The sequence below is a fragment of the Typopeltis vanoorti genome, chromosome 13, assembly GCF_054136105.1.
Source record: "Typopeltis vanoorti isolate ZY-2024b chromosome 13, IOZ_Tvanoo_1.0, whole genome shotgun sequence".
Taxonomy (NCBI): domain Eukaryota; kingdom Metazoa; phylum Arthropoda; class Arachnida; order Uropygi; family Thelyphonidae; genus Typopeltis; species Typopeltis vanoorti.
Window position 1 is genome coordinate 107,282,553 of NC_143561.1, and position 21,223 is coordinate 107,303,775.

Sequence of the window (21,223 nt, forward strand, 5' to 3'; positions counted from 1 at the left end):
TTTGTAGCGATAATTTTGAAAATAAAAAAGAACATCGGAAAATGTGTTTTTTTTTTTTTGTTTCTGGTTTACAGAATATAATACCTAATCTTACTCCGTACTTCCGAGAATCATTTGTTTCCTAAGAACTGCAGGACTCATTACGTTTGTTTGGCATAATTAGTATTACAACTTCATGTTAATTACGTATTATGCATTAAGCATTGTGCGTCATAACGTTGTTCCCATTCGAAATTAACATTCCTAGAGCATCAGAACGAATAATTATTATTCTGATTATAACGAGAGGATTATACACAAAGAACAGAAACGAATAGAGATAGAAAGAAGATGCAAAAACAGGATAATTATTATTACAAGGAATGTTAAAATGTGAAAAATGTAAACAAAGGAAAACTAGGTAGAATTTAAGAAATGGTGAATCGTACATAACGCCGATAAAGTATCGTAATTCGTTGAAATAATCAGATAAATATCATTTTACAAAATAAACCCGTTATACTACTTTTTTAGATAAGATCACAGAATCACCGCATCATCGTATTTAATTATTAAAATAAAGAATTGCATAAATATACTATATGTTCTATAGCCAAGTGGAAAAACAATATTTGATTTTAAATATTAAAATCGAATATGTTTCATCTTTAAGAATGTCAAGAAAAGAAATAAGGAGTTCTGTAAAGTTTAGATTTTCGATGTATCGAAGAAAATTCAGTGACTAAGGGTAAGATATGGTCCTTTTTTCCTGGTTTGACTTCGGATCTCTGTTTATGGTGCCACGAACATTGAACTCCGAGAGGTCTCTGAACATTCTGAACAATGCAATGCTTCCTACTAATAATCTTTCTTGTAGGTTATACACTGCTTGGAAAGAAGTCAATAGACACCATGGTTTGAGGAACAAGCAGCCATGGTGCCCACTTAATAAGATGTAGGACCTCTTTAACACTTTCATTGCCAAGCTGAAAATTGGAATTTCGTGTGGTGGCCAAATTTTTTTTAATTTTTTATTTAGTTAGCGATGTCCACGCGATAACACGTGATCGACCGTCTGGTGAGAACTCGCATCGCGCGATATCGCGTGATTGGCAATGAACGTGTTAAGATGGTCTTTTCTACGGAATTGACCATTGTCTCTTTCAGCAAGACAATGCAAGACATGTAACTGCATGGTTTGTGGACATGAATGTCACCACTCTTTGGTCTCCTCCACAAAGCCCTGATCTCAACCCTATTGAACATCTGTGGGATGAACTGGATCATCGGGTGAGGTCAATGGATGTCCGTCCTACGACAGTCCAGGAACTCATTACATGCCTACAGGAAAAATGTTTCAAAATTCCCATTGATCGTATGTTACGCTTGTGGAAATTATGCTCTGTAGGATTGTTGCATTCATCGCAGCGAAAAGAGGTCCTACATGTTATTAAGTTAGCACCATGGCTGCTTGTTCCTCATACCATGTGTCCATTGACTTCTTTCCAAGCAGTGTATAACCTACAAGAAAGATTATAGTAGACTAACGTATTTCGTGCAGAGTTTGATGTTGTAGTCATTCGGGAAAATAGTATGAAGACGAGTCCACAAGTAAGGTAAATTACCTTTGATCGGATGAAAAGTTGGTGCAATAAGTTCTTGAAGTGAACTGTGTTTGGATGAGGACTGGCAGTTTCTCGTGTTCTGACATTCTTAATTGGTTAGAAGACTGCAGTGGTAGCCATTTCGATGGAGCATTGCTCATGAATTAATAGAAATAAGGGATATCATAAATCGGTCCTCATTTCATAGCCGAATGTATACAAATGTATAAGAATGCATGTGTATGATGCATATAATTATAATCGCCGAAATGAAGCCATTTAAGCTCTGAAATTATCTGCAAAAGAGACATCCTGAGAAATCGATTATATACATATATATTTTTATATTTAAATCAAAATTCGAAGTACTTTTCTTAATAAAAAAAATCATCCAGTTAGAGTTTCTACTTCTTGGTTATATGCAACTATGCTAATCGGTGCTTATGTCTTGTTACCAATCCAAAATGCTTAAAAACAAATGATGGGGAAAAACTATATCGCTCTTCCTACTTCCAAAGGGAATTCAATGATGTGACGCATCTTGTTTATACTACTAAATGTACTCATACTCGGTTAACGCTACAGAATTTGCAATATCCGATTATGACGCCATTTCAGACAATGGCCATTGTACTGCCTAACATGTTATTGTTCCTTTACAAAACTATTTCTCAGTTTGCTAGCTCGTCTGTTGACAAAAGAGTGCTTCAAGCGATATGTGTTGCGCGGGGAATATTAGCTTGAACGCAGTCTTCCATTCAATGGTACAAAAATCGTTTATTTTCTGCTTCTACACGTTAGTCTTCTACTCGTAGTCTTCCGAAAGCATTCATGCGATCCTCATGGTTACACTGAAATCAAATAAATCTGATTATAAGTTGAATAAACATTCAAGTGGGTGATTACTCTGTTTTTGCTGCATCTTAAAAATGTTTATTTGATTTTTTTACGCTGAGATAATAATGCCTAAAAATAGCATAATTTAACTAGAACACCCAACCGTTTATTTATTTAATTTTAAATACTTTACAAAGGTATTAATAACGTTTTGATTTCTTCAGGAAAGAATATTTGTTTTTCAAGGAGGATCGATAAATATATATAACTGAGTCCGTGATATTTGCTGTAGTTAACCGTTTAAAGTATGTGGGTGCTTGCACTTACTGACAAGTTTATTAGACTCACTTACCCAATAAACTCGTGGGAGAATGAACTTCACTATGTGCGGAATGCGTTCAACAAGGACGCTGGTCCATGACGACTCTATTGCATCCCACCTTTGCCTCAAATTTGAAACTCATGAATGCTTACCCCAAATCGTTCGTGTCACTTCATTACCGAGATGCTTAGTTGAAATCGAGATCGGCAATTAACCAGGAAAATAAAATATGCCAGTTATCCAAATTATTTTGTAGATATTCTGTTGATCTATCATTGCATCGTTATCATCATTATAGATGTCGTTTATAACAGCAAGGACTGTAATGTGTTTTCTTATTAAACTTGTTTAAGAACACCAGTATACCCATCCTAAGCTCTTCATTTCAGTTATAAAGAAGCTCGGAATGAGCAGATAACAATGAACTCTTAGGTAGTTCACAATGATGCGACTATATTACAATCATTGAAAGCGCCACTCACGCCTATATTCTGTCTTAATGCTCGTTCTGAAGCAGTTTTGTCTAGCCTTTTTTTTTTTTTTATTTTTTATATTATGATGATTGTAGTTTAAATTTCTGTTCACTGAAAGCGATAGTTTAAGATGAAACTGTATGTTCCAGTTATATGTTATTTATATATCTTATATACAAAATATAACGATAACATAAATTACACAAGTTTTAATGCATACATTTAGGCATCATACATTAAAGAATGTTGAAAAAAAATCTTTTTCATATAGTTGTAAACATCGATGATAGATGGCGCCACTAACTGTTGTTTTACATCATTGTTTCAACTTGGAAAATGTAAAATCTAAAAATTACTTCATTCTTATTAATTTATATGTGGCGATGGAAACCTCATCACTTAGTATAGTATATTAGTAACCGACAGTACAGGGTAAATCCTTATCTTTATATCAGATATTTAAAATGAAAGACGAACCTCTTGTTGGATTTTTTGAAAGGAAATTCAAGGAAAGTAAAGTGCTAGTTTTAAAAAATAGCACAATCCTATTAAAAAGCTCTCTAGCATGTTATAAAGTAGCTGCTTGAAATTTGAAATACATAAGCGGATTCTTTACTAGATTTTGAATAATATTGTAATTCAAAATGTTATTATGCAATTCTATTTTTTTTTTTTTTTACAATTATTAAAATTGAAGGATGCGTAAAAATGAAGATTATTTCTGCAGGGTGGATTAAAAAAGTTTAAAATCTCTTCGTTATATGATAAATTTATCGTTTTATATGTGTTTGTCTTATTCATCCTAATGGTTGGTAGGAATATCAATACTACTTTACTTGGGAATAATAATAGAACAAGATAGTTTCCCGTTGCTTTCCTTGCCTATATTTTTGACTGTATACATTTGTATTTATTCGGGGGTTCCTAAAGGCACAAAAAAACTGAGTTTTGGGGAGAAAATTTCCAACTCCGTATGAAACCGGTTAACTCACCTTTGAGTGAAAAGCCGTGCTAAAAGTTATTCGCGTAATAGATGAGATTAGTTCGAAATGATTACACTAGAGTGACCAGACGTCCCTTTTTTAAGGGGATTGTTCCCTTTTTTAGATTCTGATCCGGTTGTCCCGACAGAACCTTAATAGGACGCTAATTGTCCCTTTTTATTAACATCATTCCTTTTTTGAATTCTTTGCATGACTTCATTCTTGTATGTTCGAATATGGAAAGGATAAGTCTCTGCTGGTGATGTGTGACAGCTTGAGATCGAAAACATGCATGCTATGACGATTATCAACCGTTACGAACGCACTCTCTCTCTCTGCGATAGGACGAAAATGCTGCACCAGTGCCAGCATTGCTGTATCCGGGCGGTAACAAGGTTACTTTGTCTACCATACCATACCATTGTTTTGTGCTTCTTATGCCAGTAGGTTAGTAATTGTGAAAGTTAAAGCGAGTATATATTGTGAGTGGTGATATTTCATCCAGATTTTATCATCCCGAAAAGGAAGTGTAGTTTCACTCGAGATTTAAAAAAAAACATCCCTTTTTGAAAGATTACTAAACAACAAACAAGTTACAATGTACTGTGTGTCGTTCGGTTTTTTCAATTGAACATGGAGACCGTTCTGATATAAAACTGCATTTGGCGAAGCAAAAACATAAATTGGCACCGCTGCTCGCAGTTCAAGTCAAGATGTTACACCATTTTTCACGAAAAATTCAAAAGGCAAATTAACTGACGAAAGTAAATGTCTTGCAGCTCAAGAAGGTTTGTTTGAGTTTCATGCAGAAAAACATAACCTTTCTTTGAGGTCAATAGGCTGCTCCACTGCAATAGTGAGAAATTTATTTCAAAATAAATTTACACTTGGGCGAACAAAGTGCTAATCAATTTTAGTGAATGTCCTGGCACCTTACGCAATGCGAGGAATAGCAATTGAATTGAAACGAGCCAAATGTGTGTCAGTTATGGTAGACACGTCAAACCACTAGATTTGAAGTTGGTGCCTGTCCTTGCAACTTGGGCTGAAGATGCAAGCAGCCTAAAAGCAATCAGTGATGTTGACATCAAATATTCAATATTGTTGATGAAGATGAATTATTTGATGAAGTCAGCCATATAAATAATATTGTGAAACTCCAAGATGGAAGGACACAAACACTCAAGTGGGCAAAAAGTGGTGTGACGTTTAAGGTGCACCAAGGAAAAAATATCCACTACAAAAACATACTGCCAGCTGTTGCGTTTGTTATGAAAATCCCAGGAACAAACGCAGCTGTAGAGAGAATTTTTTTCTCTCGTGACTTCTTTGTGGCCTGATGAAAAGGACTGCTTCAACACCAAGACTGTAAAAGTAATAATTGTGATCGAGACACACTTTGACATTTTGTGTATTGACTTTTATGAGTGCATCTTGAAAGAACCAACACTTTTGGAAGAAATAATGTCTTCATATAAATATAATAATAATAATAATGATACTTCATAATTATAATGAACACTTTAGTCCTGTGTACTGTAATTATAATTATATACTATTCCATTTTTATGTAGAGAGTATCAGAAGTGTCCTGTTTTTGTCCCTTTTTTTAATTGCTAAAAAATTCAAAATGTCCCTTTTTTGTTTTGAAAATCTGGTCACCTTATCATACACTGCTTCGAAAGAAGTAAACGGACACCACAGTGTGCGGAACAGACAGCCATGGCGCCCACCTTAATAAGATGAAGGACCTTTCGCTGGGATGATTGCAGCAATCCTAACGGGGCATACTTTCCAAAAGCGAACGACAGCGATCAGTGGGAATATGTAATGAGGTCCTGGACTGTTCTGGAACTGCCGTCCTTTGACCTCACCCGACGCTCCAGTACATCCCACAGATATTCAATAGGGTTGTGATTAGGGCTCAACCCTATTGAACTCTAAGACGAGATGCATTGTCTAAAATGTTCAGATACTTCTCGGAGTTCAATGTTCGTGGCCCCCGAAAAAGAGGTCCGAGGCCAAACCATGAATAACAGGACCATACCATCACACAGCCACCTTCAAATTTCATAGTTGGGGTTACGCAGTCTGGTAAGAGACATTCACCGGACATCCGCACACGCACACCTGTCGATCTACTCGGTAGAGGGTGTGGCTTATTTATCGCTCCATAACAGCTTTTCAAGTTTCCACGTTCCACGCTGCATGTTGGTTCGGGTATTATGGGCTTGCATATTGCGGTCCTACCATGGAAACGCATGTTGTGAGCTTCGGTTCTGAATGTTTTTGTGTAGATTCGTGTTCCAGACGATGCCCGGAACTCCGCAGTGGGTCATCCACTGCGGATAGCAGTTGCATTTGACTCCCTGCGCTTCCATCTCAGTATTATATGACTGATTGTTGATCTGGGATGTCCCAGTTTGTTAAAAATTTGCCGAACAGATAGGCATGCAACATGACATCCTATCACAACGCCTCTTTCAAACTTGACCGTCCGTAGCTCCGTCTGTTTCGGCGATGTCCTTTGGATGGTTCGAATCCCGTCTAGGACGCGAAGAACGTTATCAGGACCTTTCAACTGAAGGTGAGTTAGCCTGTCTCTGTAGGCTGGGAGGATTTTTCCTCGGGAAAGCAGACAAACCGGTCATTAAGACACAGACTTAACATACATATTACACTGGCCACATAGCCTGAGTTGCTTCAGCCGTAAATAACCTGCTACAAACACGTGATTTGTTACATGGCATGATGCACCTTGCCCATGGGGTGCAATGTTGACTTCTTTGTCCAGTTGACTTCTTTCCAAGCAGTGTATTTGGTACATTCTATATTATCCTTTCTTTTATTTTCTTCTTTTTTCTTTCTTTTTTTTTTTGAAATTTATTTGATATTTATTTTATATAAAATGGAACCTCACAATATATCTTTTCATGGTGATGATTTCTGTTATCCACACATGTTTTCGTTATCCAGTGTAATTTTTATTTATTGTTTTATTACTATGATGATATTTTCATTCTATTTTTAAGGTTGCTTTCTTTGTGCAAGTGAAATAACATTTTCTAAACAGATTTGAATTACATTCTTATGATTACCAGTTTAATTTAAAACATATGTGAAGATGCTTTACTCGTATGCATTAGCGACTAATTTTATAAACATTAAATCTACCTAAAACGGAATACTTTATATGAATAATTATATGCAATACTTAAAGATGAGTATATAAATTTAAAAAAGAGAGTGTGAGAGAAATTATTAAAATCCAGACTATCAAGCTGTGATGCTATGATTATTTCGGTTCCACTTAATTCTAGAGAAGATTTGGTTATTGCATGAAATCTTTGTAGACCAATTAACCGATTTTTAGAAAACTCTTTAAAGGAAATAATCTACAGTTTCATTTCTTGATTTTTTGTTGTATCATCTATTATTTAATCTTATTATTTGGCGAAGTGTCTTCTTGTGGTACAATAATAAAATGAGCCTGGTATCATTGAGCTATGCTAATCCACTTATGCAGCCGTCCTTATTGACTAAATGTAGAAGGAATAATGAAACCTATCCTGGTATCCTGGAGAGAGAGAGAGAGAGAGAGAGAGATTTTCTACAGAATATTTTTTTTTTCAGTAAAACGTGTCCATAACCGTTAAGGTTTCGTAGTATAAAAATTAGAACTATGAATTGCTATATCCATAATTTCACTGCATACCAGCAATGTCGTATGGTTACTGGTTACCTCGGTGATGTACACATTATTTCTAGCCAGGTGGTCCTACTGTAGGCTTTTCTTGAGGCTTTAACCCTTGGAAGATCAGTCAATACAGACACACGATCCCTCCATCTCACTGCGGTCTATCACTTGCCCCCTTTCCCAGGAACTTTACCCTCTGTTACTATTTTAAGAAACCATTCTTCCTATATGTTCAAAATTCAGTTTTCGGTTTTCTTCTATTAGTATCCTTAAGTTCTTCTGATCCTTTCTACACCCTATATTTATTTTTTTTTGCCTTGGACGAAGAAGAGGTTTGAACTGACTAAAGCAAATCACTTAATCCAGCATCTGTTCTTACTGTGGCTTCTTGTTCACTGTACGTATTAGCTATCAACCTGAGGAAAACCTATTGCGTCGAGGAAAACCATTACTTTGATTACCTCCTCCGACTTCACACGCTAAACGCAGTCAAGAGCTGTATGAAGCACATTACTGGAAGTCTGAACTCCATCAATTACCTGTCTATGGCAAAGGATCTGATCTATGATACCCTTGCCTTTCCTCAGGCATATCAACCTCGATTTTGGTCTCAGTTCTTATTAGAACAATGTTGAGTGGAATCTTGCTAGCACGAGAGATTAAGCTAATAGTTCAGATTCTTCATATTTCTCTTCACAAGAAGGATATAAATACTGACTTCTTCCAGTTTCTAGGTCATGCTCCTGTCTTCAATAATCAATATATGAAGCACTTTTGTGACCTTAATTAACTCTGCCTGGATTCCATCTGCAACTGGGAATTTATTGATATTTAGTTCCTTAACTGCTCCTTCAGTCGCATGCCTAAATAGAGGTGGTTTCAACTCGGGATTCCCTTGGAACGGATTTCTTCAAATTTTTCCTTTATCTTCTCTGATGTACAGTTCCTCATAATAACACTCTTTTCATCTGTCTTGATCTCGTGTTCATCTCTTATTACTGTTCCATTCCTCTACTTCTTGGCATTCAATTTGGGCTTAAACTTATGTTTAAGGTAGCGAACTAACCCAAACATTCTTTTGTAATTTTGCCTCCTCCTCCTCCTCCTCCTCCTCCTCATCGTCTGGAACGCTCTCTTCGCATTTCGTAGCATCGTATTTGTTCCTTGTAAAGCCTGATTATGCTTTTGATATCTCCATGTAATCTCATTTCCTTCGTCTCTGTGTATCAGTTCCCATGCTGATTCAGAGCTCCATGTTTTGGTCTTCCAATTGGTTCTAGATGTTTCTTAGCTGCAACGTGTATTCCCAGCATTTCAGTTATTTTCGCTAGAAAATCATCCAACTTTTTTTTTTTTTTGAAGTTTCTTCTGTAAAATCACTAGGGAGTACTCTGGCATCTGGTCTAGTGGGATGGGACTGGCTTGGAAAGTTTCGGAATCTTAGTCTTACTGTGGCTCTTACTAGTTGATAGTCTGTGCCGCAATCTGCTCGAAGACTGCGGACAAGCATCTTGGTGCCTTGTATAGGTACATTTCTGGTACTTCTGGAAGTAGGTATTAATAATAACTAATCTGTTAGCATAGGAAAATTTCAACAGTCCTTCACCACGAGCGTTATGTTCTCCCAGACCAAGCCTCCGTGCCAAGGCTTAATTATCATACTTTTTCCCACGTTTGTATCGAAGTTTTTAGAATCAAGATATCTCTCCTCACCGGGCAGTCCAGATCAACCTGTAGGTTTTCATAGAATTTCTCTCGCTCTTCAAATCCAGCAGCTATGAAGTGTTGCAAATCAACGCAGTTTACTACCGATGTAATTGAACTGACAATTTATCAGAATTTTTCAGCTTTACTTCCTAGGAAAAGTATTTGAATGCACATCAGGCGTTTTATTTCTGTTTTGAAGATGCCTTTGTTGATAACACACTACTTATTGATATTTGTGCAAATCGTTGTGATTGTGTTTGCACAGATTTTTTATAAAAAATCAATTAGTATTTTTAAAATTGCTTTCTTTTTTTTTTTTTATTTATAATTCATCAGCGCTGCTAACGAATGCTAAAACTATGATAATATCCTGTGATGACAAAAAGAAGTGTAGCTCGTTTTCTAATTTTGCTTTAAATTGCTCTGTTGACACCAAACTGGGAAGCATAGAGAAAATATTGAGAAATGATTCCAAATGCTAATTTTCTTAAACGTTTATCAAAGATTACATATACCATTTGTTATAAAAAATATATTATATACAGATATGAAAAATGGACAAACGAAAGAATAGAGGAATGCTAGTAGGCTTAAGCATTCTGTAAACTGTATTGAAAATTATGTATTTAATGATAAAACAACAACAAAATAAAGCTAATAATATTTACTTAATATTATTGCAAAATTTATAATATTCACATAGTATTTATTATAATAAATACACCATGCTATGAATATTTTACTACCCCACAACATTTTTCCAATGATTTTAGTTGTTTTAAAAAACATGCTTTTTTTGCATTATTGCGAGACTGAAAAGTCTCGCAATAATGCAAAAAAGTTGCTCTCAAAAGAGCAACTTAGTCGTAATTAAATATTGTGCTGTAGAATCTACAAATTTATCACATAACCAATGAAGGTGGAAGTAGCCATCCTTACTCGGAGTTCTTTGCTGTAACCACATAAATATCCAAAGTAATACTCAGATAAAATCATTGAAGAAAATTACCGACGATTGTTAATTATAAGGCTATCAAATATATGTTTAACTCAAAAGTTTCCAGAAGTCATGCTTTTCTATTTTGTTGTTCATGTTTTATATGCCATAATAATATGCTTGCGTATGAAGAAAAAAAAAAAACTATAAACCACCTGATCAAAAGTTTCCGGACACCTACTCGACTTTCCCTGTGACATACTTTCCAGTAGTGGACATTAATACGTGCCGGGTCCACCCTTTGCTTCTATGACAGCTCTAACTCTTCCGAGGAGACTTTCTACCAGGTGTCGGAACGTCTCTGGAGGAATGGCAGCCCATTCTTCCTGAAGAGCTGTAACCAGAGCAGTTCGTAATGTGGGTCGTTGGGGTCTGGAGCGAATTCGGCGTTCTAATTCATCCCAAAGGTGTTCTGTGGGATTCAGGTCAGGGTTCTCCACGAACCACCTTTTTCAACACTCGACGGTCCCTGTCTGTCATTAAATGCGGCCTACCCGACCATGGTTTTGTTGTGGTTGTGCCTTCATGTTTCCACTTTACAACACGTCACCAACTGTTGACTTGGGCAGCTTGAGGAGGGTCGAAATGTCTCTGATAGATTTCTTACTGATATAACAACCAATAACTAGTTCACTTTCGAAGTCACTGAGCTACCTTGCCTTCCCATTCTGCTCGTAATTTTTATCACCAAACAACACACAGCTCCGTGCATCCTTTTATACCGGTAAGTGAGGTCGTAGTGACATCTGGACGTCAATTTACGAATTACAGAGGGGTGTCTGGAAACTTTTGATCAGATAGTGTATATCGATTATTTATATTTAATTCTTAAATTATTTTTATTACTCATAATAAATATTCAGAACCACCAAATTCGAGACAAAAGCCAAAATGCCGTGAAGAGCTCTGCATAACATTAGTTCAATAAGTTTAAGACCAGAGACTTTACTTTTGAAGGGCAGCTTCGGTCCGGAAACTATTTCTAGAGACTAACAATAGACTGAAGGCCAAACTCAGAAGTCTGGAGTTTCTTCTCTAGACATACGTCCAGACCGGGAGGTATTCATTTGTCATTTTGTTACATTAATTAGAGATCAGTGGCTCGGTTGTTGTCTGGATGATATCCCCCCCCCCTCCCACTAATATGGTAGAAATCGAAATCGGAGTGCCGATAGTTCTCTGAATGCCCTTAAGAGGGATAAAACTGCATTCAAAGAGATATCAACACCCTAGAACAGGGGTCGCCAAAGTTATTTGCCCGTCGACCCGTTCAAGAGTTTCTTGACTTTTTATCGACCCCCTATATTTTACTATTACATAATTATAATAGGACAAGCAAAAAAAGACGCTTATATGAGTTTTTAGATTGTTTATTTTATTACAGTGTTTATTGTATGTATAATATAGTATATATTATTATATTACTATTACTATCACTAGTAATATCACTGGTATTACTAGTGATATTAATAAACTACTGGTATTAATATCACTGGTATTACTGCCTGCCCTTCTGAACTCTTCAACATAGAGAAGTTTAGTTCGTGAATGAATAACGATTGAATTATAATATGTATGTTGATGAATTTTAGAACATTAACGCTCACTTGTATGTCGATGCGCAAAAATGAAACTGGGATCGAATACTTGTATCAGTAAAGAACCACGCACGTGTTGCAATCTCGCTCCCACTGCGCCGGCCGGCAGGAACCACCAACATCCGTTTATTGGTAAATACGTCATTTTGGCCTACTTGATTGGCCTCAGTAACTATTTTCATGACCTTACTCCATCTTACAGGTCCTATTCATGGGCCTGTAAGATGGAGGTACTGATCCCACGATTCACTCTTAATTGCGTTGTCATCACCTCCATGTCTTTTGTCATGGTTAATCGAATTAAATATTACCCATACAATGATGGCTTATATTTTTCTGTCGACCCCTGAGCCCGAATCGACCCCTAACAATGTCATATCGACCCCTTTGGCGACCACTGCCCTAGAACATAATCACTTATATTTTATTGAATACTATTTTTAATAAGGTGTAGAAGCGATTTTTTTTTATATTCAGATTATGGGATACGTACTGCTTCGCAATCTAAAGAAAAAATTGATTTAAAGCTTGGCAAATATTTCTGAATGTTAATCGTATTGGATATAAATTCATATTTGCATATCAAGCATTTTGATTTATAGTCATACTCATGACTGAAATGATGTTTGTATATTTTTTGATTATTTTCGAAATGAAATACCTAACACATGACTTTCATTATCCATTGTTAATAATGCAGCATAGCAGAATCCAAGCTTTTGTGAGCCTGCATTATTATCTTAAATAGCAGGATTTTGAAGAATCACGCAAGCGACTGTAAGCCAAGAACTGCAACAGCAATCACTAAGATGAATTCATCCGATATCCTATCCTGCCTAGCAAAGGTTATTAAGTGATGGCGATGCTGAAATGGTCTACGAAACAATTTTGAAATTACCACTAGTCCTTTAAAAAAAACGAAAATAAAATAAAAAGTGGACAGTAATGAGGGGAAACTGTCACGTGGCTCCATCTATCGGTGCTTTTAAAAACCTTACATTAAATTTAGTAAATAAACACTAATGAATAAATATCCGCCTACCATTATGTTGTAAGAGTGTGTGTGTGTGTGTGTGTGTGTGTGTGTGTGTGTGTGTGTGTGTGTGTGTGTGTGTGTGTGTGTGTGTGTGTGTGTGTGTGTGTGTGTGTGTGTGTGTGTGTTTACGTTTTTTTCATTTATACCAAATTAAATCGTAATATTCAAAGATAAGTAACAAAGGGTTATAATTTCACTTGAGTATTTCATCGGGAAAACCACTACTCACAGCAGGTGTCCTAAGGTATCCGGACCAACTAGAATTAACAACGTCCCGGATGTCATCGACCGACTGAGTGAGCCATTGGCATCGACCGACTGAGTGAGCCATTGGCATCAACCGGCGGCTGCCGCATTCCACATCATCCCACATATGTTAGATGGGATGCAAATCAAGACGGCCATGGCAGCACAAAGAATTCTTAGATATGCTTTTCGAATCATGCTTGCAAAATGCGAGCCTTGTGACACGGGGGGGGGGGTTGTCATTCTGGAAGAGCCTAGAGTCATCATCGGACAGCAATACGTAGTCCAAAACAATCCCCAAGTAAGAATTAGCTTCAAGATGTGTTCAGTAAGGGATGAGAGGAACTAGGGTTTTTATGAGAACAAGTCCCGTACCAGGATGCTGCTATCACCTGCATATTTCCGGTCAGCCATGCAGTCTGGTTGGACGAAAACAAGCTTGGCGTTCATAATATTCTGGCTCGTGTGTGTGTGTGTGTGTGTGTGTGTGTGTGTGTGTGTATTGAGCCTCCGTAGCGCAATTAGAAGAACGACGCTACGTTGCGCTCTTCGATTGAAAAGGCGTAAGTTCGATTCTCGTCGTGACGGGAGGAATCTTTATATGGGCTTTTTCAGTTGAAGGTGAGTTAACCGATCTCATACGGAGGTAGCAGGGTTTTTTCTCTCGGAAACTCGGGTTTTTCATCCCGCATACAGACAAATCGGCTCTTCAGAACAACGCAATTTACAGACAAAAAGTACTGATTGTGGTCAGCAGTAGATGGCGTTGCTGTAGATAATGGAGGCGAAGAGTTGTATAGTAGGTGCCCTCCCTCGATGAGTCTTTGGAGTCCTTTGAAGTATCACGAAATAATAATAATAATAATAATTTTTTTTAGAATATAATTTATAATTTATTGATTGTTAAAATATTTATACATACAATAAACATCTTGTGTGACATTGCACCTTATAATTTTACAGAGTTCAGCACTAAGTGCTGCATTTTCTACATTAGATTTCCGTTAAAAGTTTTAATAATACTTTTTTGCCTTTATATTATGTATTTACAACACATGTTCTTCTAATATTAACAATGAAGATTAAACAGAATTTTTTTGTATATTTTTTTTTTCAAAGTTTGAAAAAGAGTGATTATACAAACAAATTTCTGCATTTGATTATAAGGATTACTTGTAGATGAGTGAGGCAAGTTAATCCCACCTACTTCGAAGCTTGGGTTAGCTTTTATGAAGAGAGTGGGATTTAGCCTTCACTATTTGTGTTGTTGCTACTGTTTATGTCATTGGATGCTAGTGATTTGTGATGTGTGTATTAGTGTTAATAGTTTCTTAACTTTGTTGGTATATTTTCCAGAGTTCGTTTTTTAATGTTCTGTAGTTATCTACGTGTTTTACATTTCTTGGTAGGTTGTTGAGTTGCGTGGGTATCTGATGTGATCTCACAAAAGGACCATATGAGTTGTTGAAGGATGTGGGGATGTAAAGAGTTGTTGTTGGTCGTGTTATACGATATGTGTCTCTGTTGTTTCGATAGGTGATGTTGAAGTAATTCCTTTAATGTCATGTAGTGTTTCAGGTTTTTAATGCTCAGAATTCTGTGTATCGCCACGTGCTTGTCGGATATTGGTATATAATAATAATAATAATAATAATAATAATAATAATAATAATAATAATAATAATCTGGCTGCTGCTATGAAATCACGGAAAACAACTTTAATAGTCAATAATGAACGATTCGGAGATATCAGCATTAAAAGTGGAATTTTCCAAGGTGATTCCTTGTCACCGTTGCTCTTCAACATTTCTTTGATACCTTTATCTATGATTCTGAACAAATTCTGAATAAAGAAACAAAACTTGGACATGAAATTCCTAAATGCAATATTAAAATTTCCCATCTGTTGTATATGGATGACTTGAAGTTATATGAAAATCGGCCCAGCAAATAGACTCTTTATTGAACACAGTTCGTATTTTCAGTCAGGACATCAAAATGGAATTTAGGTTAGATAAATGCGCAATTTTATCGATTAAACGAGAAAAATTAATGACACTAGCAATTTTAATTTTGATCAAGAAAAATATAGTATATAAAAGCAATTTCAGCCGATGAACACTATGAATACCTAGGAATATTAGAAGCCAGTGATATTCTCCACTCGAAAGTTAAACAACAGGCACAGGAAAATACACCAAAAGAGTTAGAAATATTCTGAAAACAAAACTAAATGGATTAAACACAATTAGAGCAACGAATTCTTGGACTATAACAGTGATCAGATACACAGCTGGCATAATACACTGGATAAAAGAAGACCTGAACAAACTGGACCGTAAAACTAGAAAATTAATGACTATGCATCATGCATTACATCCACGAAGTGATGTTGACCGGTTGTACCTACCAAGGATAATAGGAGAACGGGGTCTGCTGCAAGTGAGACAGACTGTGGAAGAAGAAGAAATTAGCTTAAAAAATTACATCGACAATGGCTCTGAGCAAATGTTTCAAGCAGTTACACAAGAGGGTCTTCTGAAAGCAACAGGAAACAAATGCGATTACAAAAAGGACCAGCAAAATAACCGATATGTGCGCTGGAAAAATAAAGCTTCGCATGGCCAATTTCTTCGAGATACTGAGGACAAAATTGACGTGAACAAGACGTGGTTACAATGTGGATATATTAAAAAAGGAACAGAACGATTTATTCTAGCATCTCAAGAAAACAGGCATTTCAAACGGATGCAATGAAAGCAAAAAGTTTGAACATCGATAATAACAGGAAATGTAGATATGCGATCAGAAAGATGAGACTGTAGAACATCTAATCAGTATCTGCAGCAAGATAGCTCAAACTGACTATGAACACCGCCATGATCAAGTAGACAAAATAATTCATTGGCATGTATGCAAAAAATATGGCTTTCCTGCATCTGATAACTGGTGGCAGCATAAAATAGAGTCAGTATTGGAAAACGAATCAGCAAAAATTCTCTGGGACTTTTGAATACAAACTGATTGGCATTTTTAACACAATAGACCTGACATCACAATTATCGAACACCGACAGGTTTGGATTATCGATATCGCAGTATCCAGTGATAACAAAATTAACAACAAAGAACTGGAAAAAATTACTAAATATCGTGATCTGGCAATCGAAGCTGGCCGACTGTGGCTTAAACACACCAAAGTCATCCCAATAGTTATCGGTGTAACTTCAACGAAGCTATCCAACTATTTACAGCAATTAAACATCAACGAAGTGACCCCCAAATGACCTACAAAAAACAGCATTACTTGGAACACTCCATATTTTACGACGCTACCTGACGGACTATTCTTAGATTCTTGGGTAGAATCTGAATTGTTTTGTATCACCAGTCAAATTGTTGTTTAAATAATGTTGTTTAAATCGTTTTTTAACTGTGTATTAATTATGATAATAATGCACGTGTGTGTGTGTCCTATCTTGAACTGAGTATGAAACTAAACATACTTCTACTCATCTAAGCGAAATCTCCACGAATTTCTAATAATATGAGTCATGTATTCTGATCCATTGATCCTTCAGAATAACCATAAATGTTATTGTTGGACGCAGTTATGACTTGAACCTCACGCCTTGGATTTTAACAATGGACTGAAACATTTGTTTTGCAGGGCCTGGAAGGACATGCCGAGTTTTCTGTACCACCCTACTGAGCATCCTTTTTTTATTTCCTTGATGCAAGCTTTCTGGATCTTCCTTCGTGTTTTGGCTGAGGTCTTAGCTGATAATGCTGCTTGTGATATTTTCAGTAACATAAATATACTTATGGTAACAAACCACTAAATAAAAAAAAAAACATCTTTTGAAATCACATGAAGCAAAATAAATAATGTTATTTTCTTTCCCTTAATAACTTGGTGTGTGGACCGGTGATCATAGCTAAGTAACTTTGTTTCAAATCAGTTTAATTAATGATATAATAAAGCAGATATTCCCAATACACACATAATATGCTATCAGTTGCACGTGATCTTCGGTCAGTTTTCCCGTTTTGAAGCATGAAAAATCCTGTCACGTAGTGTGAAACTATCTCACTCACTTTTTAAAAGATATTAGTGTTCTCTAGCATAATGAACAAAATTTATTATTTAATTTACTTGAAATGAATAGCTCTCATCAGCAACTACTGATTAAGATAAAAAGGACATTAGCTGGAGATTATATCTTTTGGACGATAATAAAAATGTGTCTGATTCCTGCGCACAAGCAGCGCCCACTGTTGCCATGGCAGAATGACGTCAGAGCAGTAGCAGTTCATAACCAACGAAAAATAAAACAAAAGATTGAATAATTTGCGAAATGTGTTCAGCTGCATATCTCTGTTAGTGACTTGCGCGAAGAAGGATGGCCCAATTACGCAGAACAAAGTCAAATTACGTCGCACTTTCAATTTGACACTGTCATGCCCTTGTTACTTCGCAACGTGTGGAATTTCTTATTCTTTGACTCGCAATCGTCAAATTTAAAGAAAATTCAGATTCTGAGTGCCTTACCGGAAATATGAAGAATAGTCTCATTAGAAAAGGAAGTTTGATAACAGTTCCAGTCCAGCATGTCCGTTTAGAATTTCATTTGCTTGTTAACGTTTGCTCCAACTGAATATTGTAAAACTATGCACGCCATATTTTTGCGAAAAAATACGTTGTTTGCGAGGAAAAAAAAACACTTTGTGCATGGTGTACAAAGTTTTTCTTTAAAAACGTTGTACACAATGCACGTTGTTTGCGAATAAAAAAATTATAAAAAACTTTGTGCATTGCGTACAAAGTTTTTCTTTAAAAACTGTGTATACAATGCACAATTTTCTTTTTCTTTAAAATTTTTCCACATACACTGCCCAATATTTTTTAAATATTAAAAAAAAAGCTATATAGTTAAATGAAACAATGTATAGATAAGGCTTGTTCAATGTAAGTTTAAAGTACATGTCCTCTCGGAGATGAATTGATGTGTAAGCGTAGCCTAGAACAATTTTTTTTCAAATTATTTAGAAGGGTCGCGTGATTAATTTTTAAGACGAAAGTTCGCCTTCTTTTGCTACTTTTTATTATCTAGAATTGTGTGGGATTAGTAGACAAAATTTCAGAAAATACATCCTGCTTACGTCATGTTTTGAGTGTGAGTTCTGAGATCCCACAACGATCTAAAATAATTCTGAACAAAATGATCTCAACAATAATGAAAATGATCTCAACAATAATGAAAATGATCTCAACAATATAAAATAGTTTTTTATATCAGTTCTTTTGTCTTGGCAATTTGGGTTCACTGTTCCATGTATGAAATAATGAAATCAATTAATGGAAAATGAATATTAAAGTTCGAAACAAAATTGTACGTAAAATAAGATCTTAGCTAAACGAACAGAATAAATGGGATATGTAATAATGTTTGTATATTTTTACACAGGGACTAAATTTCTCTGTAGTCAAGTTACCGCTCCTATTCGGAATGAAGACGGGGAAATCTGCATGTTTATCATCAATTTTGAAGATCTGACTGATGCTCCTTATAAGGTAGATCCTACATCTCCGATTCCTAGTCCAAAACTTTGTAAGTAAACGATTTTAATCCTTACATTTTCGCCATTAATAGCTATAAAATTATTTTAACATAAGAGCAATGCATGGCATTTAGCGCAAGGAATTTAAAAAATATATATTTTGAAATTTGTAAAATTTCATTTCAACATTAATAAAATTAAAATGTGTACTCATGTAATGGCAGCTAATGTTTTAATGCTTTCTTTTGTTTAATTAATAATAACATTCAACCATGTAACGGGATAATGTCAACTTAACTTTATTCGCAGTGCATTAACAGTACCAACTCGAAGAGCTTTTGAAATTCGAGGCGGAACTCGCTACAATTATGTAATAGAACTGACTTTGGTGAAATATAAAGAAATATAAAAATACGCTGTCATGAACTCAGTCTAAAAGGTGTTGTTAAGAGCTCAGTTAATGCTCAATATGCCTAAATCTGAGGTATAACTCTTTCAACTTCTTTAAGTAGCTTTCCATTGCTCAGGGCTAACGAACTAAACTAATGGCTTGCTGAATATTATGAACATTTCTTAAATCAGCGGATTGATTCGGTCGCAGATCTTTAAATATTTTATTTCTGAATCCATGGAAATATTGAATATATTTTATATTTTCTTGTTCTGCCTTTAAAATCGTTTCTCATAGATTTACTTTCTATTTATTTTTATCGATCCAAACCAGCTTTTAAATCTCACATTTGATTAACGGTCTCGAGAAATTAATGGCATGATGATGTATTTATTGATGATCGGATATTTATTAATGATTTCTCGAAAATTGATGGCGTGTTTACAGTGTCACACACTTTTATTCTTGTGACACTCAATTAAAGTAAAACTGTTTTGTTTTTAAGTACACGAAGTGTGGTTGCCTCATTGGCCTGGGCATAACTGACTTCATTTACTTTCTCTTGAAACGAAAATTAACATCCATCATTTCTCAAGAATGATTAAAAGGAGTTTAGGAAAAGAATATGTGGACAATGAATTATTCTTATCTATTTTTCTTATTACTGTACTGATATATTGCTTTTGCTTTGAACCTTAGCATTTTTAAGTTTGATTTTCAGATAAGTCAGATAATATGCAAAATCAGATCAGTCAGACACACTAATTTCTTAGATCCTTTGAGTTTAAGGAAGGCAAGAAGTCACCTAAGAAAATTCCAGACATCTTTTCATGGATGATTTAGAAGCTTAAAGGAGAAACTAATATTCGCCTTTTAAGGAGCGCCAGACTTTATAGAAGGTCATAGGTCAACAAGAGTTATTCTGGAAATATTTAAATCATTTATCTCTTTTCTTTTACAATACTGTGCGAATCAAGAGAGGATCAGCCGATTCCTCCTTTCGTCTGCCACTAAATTGTTGAAATTTTGTTGAAGTATTGTTGAAATTTTGTATTTTATGAATTGTGTATTAAATGTTTGATATTTCAAAGAAGCTATTTAAATGCGTATTTATACTAAATGTTTGAGAAAAACAATAATAAAATATGGGCTAATCAGGACAGCATTTTATGTAGAATTTCTCGAACCAATTGCAGTTTTCAAATATTTAGCAGTAATTGTTAAATGCAGGTTAATATATATTTAATAATCACCTATTTTTGCCACCCTCATTCTGAAGAGATCCACTTTAATTTTTCTTAATTATTAATCATGTCTTCATGACTTTCAGCTGTAGTGAAAATTCGAAGAAGCCTAAATGGCGTGTCAATCTATTATCTTCATTTTCAGTGCTAATGAAATTACCCGTCCTCGGCCAATTGTTGAGTGATTCTTCCAGGGAAGATCGTCACGTGGATGTACTATCAACAAGTTCCTCTTCTTCAGGTCTTTACCCCTTTTCTCCCACCCTTAATTTTTTTCCTAGCATTTTTTTTCTTAAATTATTTTCTTTATTGCACACCGCCCATCCAGTATATACACCCTTTCGTATTGTTGGAAATTAATAATTTTCTTACTAACGGCCTGTAAATATTATTTTAACAATTACATTAAGTACTGCCTTGTGATTTTGTTTATTATATTTTTTTCACCACTTCTCTACTCACTGCTTGGTTTAAAGTTTGTAGTATTTTGCTTTCAAGCAATTCTGCACGCTTTACACAGTAGAATCGTTTCACTTTTCGCTTTGCAA

At 35.5% G+C, this 21,223-nt stretch overlaps 1 protein-coding gene across 1 annotated transcript in view; it reads left to right on the forward strand.

Moving 5' to 3' along the window:
- Window positions 1-21,223, forward strand: part of LOC150100445 (voltage-gated inwardly rectifying potassium channel KCNH6-like) — a 477,512-nt gene that overhangs the window by 157,233 nt on the left and 299,056 nt on the right. Inside the window, exon 3 of the mRNA XM_090402922.1 lies at window positions 18,947-19,090. Coding sequence (XP_090259048.1) covers window positions 18,947-19,090 — 144 coding nt within the window. The remainder of the gene's footprint in view (window positions 1-18,946; window positions 19,091-21,223) is intronic.